The sequence below is a fragment of the Urocitellus parryii genome, chromosome 4 (genome assembly GCF_045843805.1).
Source record: "Urocitellus parryii isolate mUroPar1 chromosome 4, mUroPar1.hap1, whole genome shotgun sequence".
In the NCBI taxonomy this organism is placed as follows: Eukaryota; Metazoa; Chordata; class Mammalia; order Rodentia; family Sciuridae; genus Urocitellus; species Urocitellus parryii.
The window spans coordinates 93060965-93074476 of record NC_135534.1 but is presented as its reverse complement, the minus strand read 5'-3'; the positions used below and the strand labels follow the sequence as shown (position 1 = coordinate 93074476).

At 36.0% G+C, this 13512-nt stretch overlaps 1 protein-coding gene across 1 annotated transcript; it reads left to right on the top strand.

Moving 5' to 3' along the window:
* Positions 1–1583: 1583 nt before the first annotated feature.
* On the top strand, positions 1584–13212 carry LOC113185362 (caspase-1-like). Its single transcript, XM_026392480.2, has 10 exons — positions 1584–1597; positions 2213–2479; positions 4826–4888; positions 7792–7907; positions 8550–8723; positions 9135–9369; positions 9860–10003; positions 12185–12294; positions 12667–12770; positions 13169–13212. Exons 1-9 carry the CDS (start codon positions 1591–1593, stop codon positions 12763–12765), a joined length of 1215 nt encoding a protein of 404 aa, XP_026248265.2. The 5' UTR covers positions 1584–1590; the 3' UTR covers positions 12766–12770; positions 13169–13212.
* Positions 13213–13512: the final 300 nt, after the last annotated feature.

Sequence of the window (13512 nt, the reverse complement as noted above, 5' to 3'; positions counted from 1 at the left end):
ATATCTTCCTTAGCTGGTAATCAGATTAATCAATGTCTGTGAGTCTCTCTCTGGCTCAGGTTATGGTGCACGTAGGATTTCTCTGCTAGCTGGGCTATAGCATTTGTAGACGTGGTAGATTCACTGGTGGCTCCTGGCTTGACACACTTAACTACAAGTATGGTATACCTATCAATTTTCATGAATTGTGTCATGGCAGATACACTGTGGCCAATCTAAACAGGAAAAGTGTGGCTGTCACAACAGCAGAGGCAAGACATCCATCAGTTTCTTGGGAATTTTTATATGACACTGAAATACAAGAAGGATTAATAGCTGCATTTCGTATTTAGCCCATTAAATATATTTATAAAATAAATGGGCTAAATTTTGGGGTTTTATTCTGGGATGATCAATGAAACATGTACTTAAAAACAGTGTTCTCTTTGGGCCTTCCTTATCTCCCCTGCCTATACTTTCAGACTCTTCTATATGTCATCACCCACTTTCCAATTTTTTTTCTCCTTAACATTTAGCGTCACTCTAACATTAACAATATTGTAGTTGCATATTGGATTCTATATTTTCTTCTCCTCTTGAATATGAGACCATGGGGGGCAGGAGGTCAGGGCCTGGTTTGATGGAACCCTCAGAACCTAGAACAGTGTCAGGAATGCAGTATATGTTCTGTGTACATTTTCCAGATGCATGAATGAATGAGTTATATGAGGATCAACAGTCATAGAATTTGCAAATAATTAATTTTGGTGAGTCTTCTGATGGTAAATAAAATTAAAAGCATCATACCACAGATCATGTGCCAGGCAATGATCAATACAATTTGTTTATTTTAACTAATTTATGTTCAAAAGTGTGTAAGTGTGTACCATTAATATAGTTATTTTACCTATAGAGAAACACATAAGAAAGTCTAATACCTTGACTAAGAAGAAAATGCTTAAATGTTAAATCCCAAATTCTAGTTCAAAGTATGGGCTTTATAAAATAAATTGGCTAAATTGGGGTTTATTCTGGGATGGTCAATTAAACATGTACTTAAAAACCAGTGATCTCTTTGGGCCTTCCTTCCCTCCCCTGCATCACTATGATACAGTGTTATACCAAGGAGAGCCACCTGAAAAGGAAGAATATTAGATAAGATTCAGTTTCAGTGAAAGATGTTTCCATTCCTAACAGCAAAACAGCTTCACAGGGACAAATAACTTATGGGACTTGCCTAAGAGCTTCAGGGTAGGGCAAGGGAAGAGTGGTTCAAAGCCTCCAAGAATAAATCACTTTTCTGGATATCACTACTTAATGATTGGGTGATAGTACATTGTGTGAGTCTAATTGTATAAGTACTTTCTCATTCCTTATTCTCCAAGCTTCAGTCCTGTCCTACTCTAAGCTAATCCTGGTAGTAATGAAAAAAAGTTTCGAGGATGCACACCCTAATGAAGTCTGAATTTCCGAAATCTGTGTTCTTCTTTACAGAAGCATGTATATGCATGTATGGTGGTTATTTCTCAATATGTGTGCACACCCTGCTGAAGAGGAAGGTGGAATACGCTTTCAGTTTCATATTACATTCGAGGGTAGGAACAAAAAGACATGGCTGGTGAGTTTCTTTTTTTCCCTTTAAAACAACTGGTCTTGAGGAAGAAATAATTTTGAAAGAGACTGGCTCTATGGAAGCTTGCATTAGGTTTTGTGGATGCTTAGTGAGCAAAATGAGGGAGAGGGAGGAAGGACAGAAGGAAAGAAGACAAGAAGATTTTTCAAAGTTGTCAGAAAGGAAAGGCAAGAGTGAGAAAGGAACTAGTGCTTTACTGGCATCCTGCTGTCATTTTACAATCTTAATTCTCAAATGCCATTAAGCTTTAGAAAGGGAGCAGAATCAGAACAGGATGAGTAGCAGAAGCTGTTTTCCCCAAAGAAATTGGGTTATTATTGTCTCATTGTTTTATTATTCAGATTTGAGGAAACATGGGACATGAAAGGATGACCTCTGCTTTTCAGGTACTGAGAGAGGGACAGTGGCTCTTAGTCTTCAGGCCACTCTATGTGCATATATGGGTGATATTGAAGGGGAAAAGTAGCACAGCAATAGAATAAGAGGCAAGACTGAAGTGTGTGGAGAGGGATGTGTTATTGATTAAATCTAGACGATTCTCCATTAATGGTGAAAATGAGGCTGTTTCCTTGAGTTGTGAAATTCCTGTGCTTCTAACAGACAAAATTCTGAAGGAGAAGAGGAGGCTGTTTATCCAGTCAGTGGAAGCTGGCACAATAAATGGCTTGCTGGATGAATTATTAGAGAAAAGAGTGCTGAACCAGGAAGAGATGGAGAAAGTAAGAGCTGAAAATGCTACGGTTATGGATAAGGCCCGAGCTTTGACTGATTCTGTCATTAAAAAAGGGCCCATGGCGTGCCAAATCTTTATCACTCATATTTGCAAAGATGACTGCTATCTTGCAGGGACACTGGGGCTCTCCTCAGGTAAGTGTAAATGACTCAGGCTGAGGTTTGTATAGTCCAAGTGTCTTTGTGCCCAACATCTGATTTCTTGAATTAGTCATGTTTGTTTCCAAGCAGCTTCCTTGCCTTTGACTTCATGCCCCTATTGCATATCAACAGACTCTTTGTTTCTATTTCTCATGCCTTAGTGGTCTTTTCTTGATTGGAGTTCATTTTCTATCCTTAGTCTGTGGTTCACTGATTTGTTGAGGTTCTTGAGAACATTCTTAAAAACTTCATATTAAATGCTCCAGTCTGTAGGCAAGGCACATTTTTTTTTGTTGTTTGTTCATTTTCTTTAAGTCCAGAGCTCTCTAGGCACTAATGTACTTGTATGACATAAAGGCTTAAGATCTGTAATAAATACTTTATATACATTTTCTCCAAATTTTTGCTTTCTATGAAGAATAAAATATATCTGGGAAATGGTGGACTCTGAATAATTTGAATGTTTGTAGCAAAGTCAAGATTTTAAAGTGAATTTTTCTTTCAATTATGTCCTTGAATTTTCTCTCCTAATATCCACACTAGCACAGTGGCCACCCAGTCATGGATTTCTGTTGCACTTCCCAAAACTACTGCAGAGGAGAAGTACTGTGAAAGTCAGATGCCTTTTTTTTCTAGGCATTTGGGGAAGTCTTTGCCTATCTAAGCTGACATTACATGTTTCCTGTGTGTACTTAATTTCTTATTTTTCTTTTAATATTTCCTTTTCATTTTATGTCCTCTTCTATCCCCTCAATTAAAGACGACCATTAAATGCCAATAAGGTTCAGAAATGATTTTTGAATAACCAACATGTCATCTCTATCCTGTCAACCCATAGTTCTTAAATTTCAGAGCTACTAACCCTAACCCATAGATCTTGAATTTCAGAGCTACTTGCATAACTCACTGTGGCTATTCTGTTACCTGAAATCTGCCGCTCTCTTGTCTTCAAACAGACAAAACTATGGTTTCTGGTAGAAATATGAACAATAGGTTTGACTGATTTCACAAAAACCCAAATAATTAAATTGTAGGTTTCCAACATTTTCCTCCTCAGAGTAGTTAGTACTAATGATACTAACAAGGAGATTTGATTTACCTGGGAGAAATAGGGACCGGTAACAAAACTTCTGTTATACACATAATTGTGTACCACCCTTTGTGTGCCACCTGGAGTGGCTAGCAAGAGTGGCTTAGTGATGAAAGCCCCAGGATTGGTAGTGAAGACAGACCTATGTTCACATCCTGGTTCCACCACTTTTTACACTTAGGAAATGATTCAATCCTTCTGAAATAATGTGTTAATGAGCTATATGAGCTAATGAATTAAGGGCCAGTCCATAAAATCTCCTAATATCATACCATATTACTTATTATTGTTATTAAATTTATTCTTATTTTTGGTCACAGTGACAGAATATGGAGAATACAAAGAAAATCTAGAATAAAGTACAGAATATAGAATATGGTTGGGAACCCAATTCTGATAGTCAAGTTTGCAGGGTATTTTCCTGTAACTTTCATTTATATCCTTTCACTAAATTTATCAAATGCTCTAACCCATGTTTCTCCAGTTTCTCTGGACTATGGAAATATCACTAGTTCACAAGAGTTGAGATTATTAAATTAAGCGAGGAACACATTTGAAAGAGTTTTGAGAATTTTGTGACAAAATTTTATTGATTTTGAATAAAAATCTGTGATTCTGGGTTGATGAACATATCTATGAGAAAACTAAAATACCCCTTGAGTCCAAGTATTTCTCTGACAACCTTCTTCCTCGGATGTAAGTAGACTGCTGAGAAATTCACCAACTTCTCTCACACTTGAAACTCAGGTTTGTTCTTCCCTGATTTTGACAAAGGGTCACCTCACCATTTTCTGCTGTGGTAAAATCTAACAAGAGTAAGTGTTCAAACGTAACTGTCTAGCATCATAGTTTTCTTTAAAACCATAGTCTACTCTCAGACAACTTTACTTTGCACTCATATGTAATGCAGTAGAGTTAACCTCAGGAGACATCTTGAAATACACACATCAAGAAAATTATTGATTCTACAGCCAACGATGTCTCATTTCCACTTTTACTATAGAGCCAAGATCAAGGGAATCAGTTAGAAACATTCTTATGTTCTGCCTCAAATGCTAAGGAACTATACTGCCATCTATACCTAGAGGCCTTTTTCCCCCCAGTGATGAGTGTGGTTTCAGGTGAGTCACATGTTGAAAAGGATTAATTATCAATCAGGTCTGTGAAAGGAATTTTTATGGGGAGTATTCAACACCTGGGGCAAAGTTCTTCATAGATTATGAATTTTAATGTCCTTTATCTTTCTTCAGGTCCACAAACTGGAGATTACTTTAGTATGCAAGATTCCCAAGAAACATTTCTTTCCTTCTCAGGTAATCATGTTTTCAAAGGAAGAACATTCTGTAAACCCCATTTTCCCAGTCATTGACTTAATGCCATAAACCCAGGGCGAGGGTCCCACAGATTTATCCTATGCCTTTTTCTCTTCTTAATCTAGTCTTCTTTAGCAGAAGCATTTCTTTCAACTTCTCTATCTATCCATCTATCTGTAAAAATGTATGAACCTATGCCTCAAATCCTAATTTCCCACTTGTGTGCCATACCTCACTATTCAAGTGCCTATTAAAGATATTTATTCACATCTTTGCTGGACTTATTTATCTAAACTTTGCCAGAGCTGAACTTCCCCTTCTTCTCCCATCCTGAACAGCTTCCAGTTAATTCTGCCTTTGCTAATTGTATCACCATCACTATTTGTTCACATCTGAAATCTAAGATTAATCCTTGGCTCTTTCTTTTCCCTTACCTCTAACTTTCAAGCAGTGGCTAACTTTCATTGACTCCTCTCTCAAATCTGGATCAGTTTCTGTTTTTTTTTTGTTTTGTTTTGTTTTGTTTTGTTTTACTTCCACTGCTGTATTTCAAAGTCCCTATTCTGTATTTCAAAGCCCAGTAATTCTCCAGTCATTAACTCTAACTACATTTTTCCTTTCTCACTACATTTATTCTTTCTCTCTTTTGGACTTTTTGCTTCATAATGAAATAAAACCTATTTATTTTTTCATAGTTATAGTTCCATTTAACCTTGGTTGGCTCATAGTGTGCAGGCAATAAATAAGTGTTAAAAGACCCTTTCATTAGATAATATATGTCATAATTATGATCAGATACTAGTCAATTAGGAAAATATTTCTTACATTAACTCTGTTCCATATCCTGTACTGTTAGAGAGTAATGAACAAGACTAATAATGTTTTTGCTTGGATTGAATTTGCATGAGTACATAAATCTCAAATGAATAAGTATTTAGGTATCTCTATCATCAAATTAAAGTTACCAAAGTTTTAGGAATACAAATGATACTAACATACCTGTATAAGTTAAGACAACATAGGATACAATAATAGAGTCAAAATTTTATAATGTCTCATATAGATAATAGAAAATTGTTTTCATTCAAGACAATTCTGAATTGGCCATTTATTGATCAGCAGCCACTCCCTTCCAACTGTTAACCCAGATATCTTCCATCCCATGGAAGAAATTATCTGTAACATACAATGCCAAAATAATGTGGCCATAACCATCCAGTTTGTACTATTGGAAAGAATACGGAGGGTCATCTAGGTTCAGCCTAGGTGCATCGCATCAAATGTGCTCACATTACAGTCAGTCACTTGGCTACACCTAACTTCTGGAGTGATTAGCAACATGAACCAGCTGGGTACCAGGAGGAAGAGAAGAGCATCTTGTGGTCTCTGTAGATGCTCAGAGTGTGCAGTCTCTGCCACAAAAATTAGTAAAACCTCTTTATTTTACACAATATTAGAGGTAGCACAGAAAAAACTCAGGTCTCAGAGGACAAGCAACATCTTAAGTATTTCAGTGCTGTACCTTGAAAATGGTCTCAGCCTTAAATGAATCCTGACATGATCAACAGGCACCCTTTTGTTCATTGGTTAAAAAAAGAAAAAAATAAATAGACCTAAAAACAAAAAGACAGTTTTCCTTTTGCATGAGTCCATCCTCTTAAAAAAAAATTTAGTGTTTTTATGTGCTAGAATGGTTTTCCATTCACAATTCTAGACTAATTTAATCCAGAGGTGATTCTTTTCTCTTAAAAAATGAAAGGAACTTATATTTGGAAGAAATTTAGAAACCAGGAAAGCAAGTATTTCAATAAGTAAAAACATTGCTCTGCTGAATTAAATAATGGAGAGTATCTCATATATGTTTTCTTAGATGTTTCATGGGAAGGGATGCTAACCATAACTAAATGCACTATCCCACTACTAAAAAAAAAAAAAAAGTAATTCAAACATTTCTAGTTTTTCCTACTCTTCTCTAGATTTCTTTATGCAGAAACAGACCACTCATCCCACATAAAAATTATTTATATGTGTTTTTTTTCAAAACATCCATTCTATTTAGCCCCTTTTCTTGGAGTCAACACACATTATGATACCTTGATTTACTTTATTGAGTATACAACAGTTTAAGTTCCTCTTTGAGATTAAATATAATTTCTCATTGTAACATTTCTCTTCTGAACTACAACAGATTTCATTAATTTTTTTTAGCAAGTGCATCACGTTGTTGGATGGTATTGAATTTGTGATCAAATGAAAGCCTCAGGAATTTTTGCAAATCAACTACCGTGAAAACCCTTCTTAATATATTTATGTGATCAGTGCTTAGTGAAATGAATCTATTTAGTGTGTTTCTTGATTTTAGCATTTATCATTCCTCATTACAGTCCTTATATTCAATCTTGCCTCTCTACCTTACATCTGTACACATTGGAAAATGATCCTGAAGAATGAAACAAAGGCTCATTTAAAAAATATATATCCCTGATGTCTACTATCATGCCTGTTATATGAATTAATAGGCAAATACCTATAGTTTATAAAACATTTTAATATAGTTCCTTAAGTCCTCTACCTCTAACTCCCCACAATTTTATTGTAGGCTTTAAATCTTTCAAATAAATTTATATCTTCAATATTTCTAAAATACTGATTGTTTTCTCAGTATTTTTTAATCATTCATGGCCTTAAGAAACTTCCTTTCTATGTGTTTATCAAAAAGATTTTATTATAATGCTGATCCTGACCCTATATCAAAGTACTGGAAGTCTCTGGCTTGGAAAGTGTTCCATTAACAGTGAGCTCACTCCACAACATTTGTGACTAACCTAGGATTGAATTTCTGAGACATTTCCTCAAAATGAGACCATTTTGTAATTATTCATAACGCTTCTTGTCTCTTGCAGCTCCTCAGGAGATGAAAAGCCACCAAGTTGAGCTCACATCCTCAGGCCCAGGAGAGGGCCTCAAGCTTTGCCCCTTAGAAACAGCGCAAAGGATTTGGAAAGAAAAGTCAACAGAGGTGCTGTGCTCAGAAAATAAAATGAGTGAACTGAAAGACACCCTTGAGACTCTTCTGAAGTGCAGTGCTTCTTCCTTAGAGCCAATTTCCTTGAGATGTTTTGGAGAATAATCGGGCTGCTCCCCTTAAATAGATGATTTCCATCTCTAGAATCCAAGGCTTACATAGAATTCCAAGTTTGGATCAATTTCCTGTGTAAATCATAATATAATATAATAACCGCAACATCAGTATTGGCTGTGAGTCACACGTTGCTCTAGATTCTTTGCTTATAACAATACTTTTAACCATCAAAATAACTCAGTTTAGAGTGCTGAAAACATTCAGGGGATTGTAAAGAAATTTTTTCCAAAGTTACACAATCAGAAAATGGACAAGTCAGTGTTGAAGTTCAGTAATTCTGGCATTAAAACCTTTGTATGTTTCAAAATCTCATATCAAATTTAGAGTAAGATGCTGAGCTGCTTTTTAGTCACTTGCAAACTCCCAAATTCAGATTCAGTTGCTTTCCCTATTCTTAATCTGGAATTCATAGGATTTGTTTTCTCAATAGGATTAGGGCATGGGAGGCTATTTTAAACATACAGGTTGAATATTGAATTAAAGAGAATAAAACTATTCATCCAATCTCCTTTCTTACAGATTTATCCAATAATGGCTAGGATGACCCGCACTCGTCTTGCCCTCATTATCTGCAATACAGAGTTTGACAGTCTTCCCAGGAGGGCTGGAGCTGATGTTGATATTAGAGATATGAAAATGCTGCTGGAAAATCTAGGATACAGAGTGGATGTGAAAGAAAATATCACTGCTTCAGTAAGGCTTCTAAACTATAAAATCAATAGTCTTATACTTTATACTCCTAAATAATGCTAGCAAGCATGCTGTAGTAGTACCAGTGTGTACTCTCAATTTTTCCTTGGAGGGTGCTTGATATTACATAGCTCCTTCCAATGCAGGAGTCCTTTAGCAAGACCCTGGTGTAACTTTTAAATGCAAAGTGTTCTATTAACTCAACCACGCTCCTATGTTTCTACTAGAAATCTCAGTGACTTCCTATAAGCGTTTCTTCCTTTACTTTATCAGAGAATTGAGACATGAATTTTATTTTCCACGTCATTTATTTTCATAGAATTCCTCAATGAATTCCTTAAGTGTCTCTGCATTAGATCCCCAAAGGACAATGGTAGTAAATCACATGGATTAAAATTCAGTGGTTTCTTTCAGGACATGGCTACAGAGCTGAAGGCATTTGCTGCCCGCCCAGAGCACCAGACCTCTGACAGTACTTTTCTGGTGTTCATGTCTCATGGTATCCGGGATGGGATTTGTGGCACGAAATATTCTGAGAAAGTCTCAGATGTGTTAGAAGTCAACACCATCTTTCAAATGCTGAACACCTGGAACTGTCCAAGTTTGAAGGACAAACCCAAGGTGATCATCATCCAGGCCTGCCGTGGTGGTGAGTCCTGATGTCTCCTAGGACAGGAATCATCCAACACTGACCTGTGTACAGCTTTATACATCCAATGTCTTTGTGTCTGTTCCTAATATCAAAGAACACCTGTTATTCCCACTCAATGAGAGTGGCTTCTGTGAATTATGTTTCTGGTTGGTAGTTACCTGTTCCATTTTCAACTAAGGATAAATCACTTTTAGTTTTGAGATTTTAATGTTTGGATGTTGTTAGTTTTAGCATTTTGTTAGGTAAGAATTATTGAGAAGATCTTACATGTGAATATGTCACAATAAATTCCACTATTGTGTATAATAATAATGCATGAATTGAAAAAAAGAAAGAATTATTGGAAAGGTAGCTCTTGAGATGAATGCATGTATGTGTATGTGAATAAAAGACAAATAAGTGAATGAATATGGTTCAACAGGGGTTTAGAGGAGGTAGTTCTCTTGGCAGTTGGTAATAAGCAGCTAGCGAAACTTTGTCTTTCCAGAGAATCAAGGGGTGGTGTGGTTAAAAGATTCAGCAAGAGACACTGAAGGCAAATTCTTACTGGATTCAGAAGACCTTGAAGACGATGGGATTAAGAAAGCCCACGTAGAGAAGGATTTTATTGCTTTCTGCTCTTCAACACCAGGTAATGGGTTTATGTGCAGGATACCTTCAGTGGGGTGGGGAGGTTTCTAATAAAGAATTCAGTCACCTGTCAGAGGATAGTTACCTGTATTTAACTTTAGACAAGGATTTTGAAGACCAGTTTTAGGTTTCATCCAGTAACACTTTCAGTTTCCCTCACCAAAGAGACAAAATGAATATATATATTTCACTGAAGTAATAATAAGTAAATCCTCCCATGGAAACATTTCTTCCTGAAATTGTAAGGGATAACAGAAAATTAAGTAAAAGTATATTTATACTGAAGTAAAATTGAAATCCAATTTCACATAGAAAAAGGTCCACAATGTTGGCACCATCAAGAGTCCAACTGCCTAGACATTATATATTTATAGAAAAATAATGGGGACAAAAAGGTAGACAAAGCATAACTGGACCCTAAACTAAACTGAGTTTTTACTAGAAGTAAGCAGTGTATAAAACAGAACATATCAAATGATTCCAAGTGTAAGCTGTGGAACAGTATTGTGACTATATTCTAACCCTTCTATTTAGTACTTGGTAAATTAGGTCTATTTATTTAGCTTCTCTGGGGTTCCTTTTAAAATTCCTTACCTTTACATGTAAATATAATATCACTATTCTAAAATTAAAAAAGATAATATATGTGAAATATTGAGCATGCCACAGAGTAAAACACATTTAATGACTTGTTATTAAGGATGTTTCTTCTATAATGTAACTCATATGCATTCTCTTATTAAGGATTAAATAGAAATCATTGAGTTCTTTTAACTACTGAATTTTGCAACTTTCTGGGACTTACATTCCCTTAGTCACCTCTGATCCTAAGGTCCTGCTTCTGCTCAAAGAGCTTAGTTTATAGATTTTTTTCTGTAATGAGAGCCATCCCTCTAGAGATAGCTGGTTCTGTATTGTGCTAACCATGTCTTGATACGGAACTCAGTTATTTTTTTAATCAAAACAATAATGCCATGCAAAAATCCCATACATGTTTAGCTTAAGTAATAAGGAGATTTCAGTATTATATGTAGTAGTCCTCTGAAATCCTTTGATCCCAGCCTTCCACAAGAAATTTACCTCTGGTAATAATATAATCCTTTGCAGGCTCTGGGCTTCTTGACACCTTTTTGTTGATTTCTGTCTCCTTCTTTTATTTGCTTCTCTCACTCCTCTTTTCCAGATGACTCCTGAAAACGCCTATTTTGGTTATCTTCAGCTTAACTACAGAACCTAGTTCCATGTTCCCCAGCATAAATCCCAACACATCATGATGTTTTCCTGAAGAAAAGTGTCCATCTACTCCCTTAATTTTATAAAGGACTTGGCAGTGATACCTGCCTCGACTCTCTCCTATCCATTTCCTTTAACTGGAGAGAACAAGATAAATCAGTTGTGCTTTTAAAAAGAATTTTAACTATAAATGTGCATTTTATCATGAATAGTGGCTAAAGGATTTGGTCAGAGAATATAGCCACAATTTTATGCGTACTTGTTACTATGGCTTTTTCTCTTATGCATGCATTCCTTTGAGTAATTTTTTATATCTCTCATTACTTCTCTGTGTCTCCTGTTACACATTTAATGTTGTTCCTCTTTAGAAATTCTTAACCCTGAAAGACCTTTTGTCCTCCCACAGGATGTGATTTTTCCCTCTTGAACCCATTCTAGTTTGTATTTTCATTGTGCTGGTACTGTTTTCATTCTGTTATTTTCCATTATATATCCTATAACCTCTCAGACATTCATGACGTGTTATATCTATTCCTCAAATATCTCTTTGTATCAGAAATTATTATGCTCCACTTTATAGTTGAGGCTGTGCATTTCAAAGTGAATAACTTAAATCAGAGTCATTAAGTAGCACCTCTGAAATGCACACTCAATCTTCAAGAACCAATCAATCTTCTCTGCTCAATTCGGTCTTTTCCTCTCTTTCTGTTAGATTTTCAGCTACTTAAAATCAGGGATTATGCCCCACTATGTGCATTCTATACAGCATTTTATTGAGTATTGGTAAAAATATAACCAGGAACTTTATGTTAAAAAATTGGCAAATGGTGTGTAAGAATACAGAACCAACTCAATAGCATGCCCCAAGGGGAGTGGTAATACTAGAGCTACTTCCCTATATCTAATCAAAATCCTGTAATGAGATTTGGAATGTGATTTTTTTAAACAGATAATGTTTCTTGGAGGCATCCCACACTGGGCTCTCTTTTTATTATGAAACTCATCAAAAATATTCAAGAATATGCCTGGTCCTGTGATCTGGAGGAAATTTTTCGAAAGGTAGGGCTCCAGTTGCTTCTTCCACTCTAGTCCCTGGAGTTGGCTCTTCCACATGGAATCTCTGGACATATTTATCTTCCAATAATTTCATTTTCCCCCCCAAAGAAACTCTATGAGGTTCTTTGGTGTGTGGGTATACCTGAAAGCCAGATCTAATCTGTTATGGTCCACAATCCCTATAAAACAATCATGTATTTTGACTTTCATTCCACCCTGAGTAGACAAAGTCAGTAAACTCTAATTTGCAAATTTTTTTTTTTTTGGTTTATATCATTTATCTTACAGTTTTTCCATTGCAGTTTTTCCAGCTTAATTCAAGATTCTCCACTAAGGAAAAAAAAAAAAGTCTACAGAGTTTCCCTTTTCTTTTAGGTTCGATTTTCATTTGAGCTACCAGAGGGTAGGGCACAGATGCCCACCACTGAAAGGGTGACTTTGACAAGATGTTTCTACCTCTTCCCAGGACATTAAAATAAGTAAGCTGTAACATTATCTGTTTATGTTTATGCATATGCGTGTTGGGGGGTGGATTCTGAAGTCCCGTGCTAGCCAAGGCTTCTAGGTCTGGTTTTATAAATGGGGAGACACCGAAGGGAGGTCTTTTCTTTTTCCGTTCAGGAAGGTTCTACAGAGTCAGATATTCCTTTCTCAGGGTCAGCTGCTATCAATCAAAAGGTAGTCATATGATTACAAAAGCTCACTTTTGGATGTGCTTTCTTCACCTCCATATGACACAATATTTAAGCACAGTATTTAAGCATAGCATCTGGGCACTATCCTTTGGTAAGTGAGGACTCATGGGTAGAGTGACATCATAACTTGCATGTTATTTAGCAGAACACTTTCTTATACTGTGTTATTTTCTTTTTCCTAGGAAGCCAGTTTTGTCTTTCTGTACCTGTTTTTGGAGTCGTGTCTATTAAAAATAAACATTTCTTTAAACAAGCTAATAAATCTGAGAGAAAAAAAAAGTTTGTCCTGCTTTTGTTTTGATTTTTCTATGCTGGAAAGACAGGAGGTGGAACTTAGAGCAGGTATCAAATTTCTTGTCTTGATTTGACCTATAACAGCTGCACTGGCTAATAGCACCATTCTTTCTTATAATATATATTTGCTTGGCTTTCTGCATTAGTGATGAAGATACAAAGTAGGTAAAGTAACAATGGGTACCTAACTTCAAAAAATCTAGGGTTGATCAGGAGAGGCATACAGAAGACA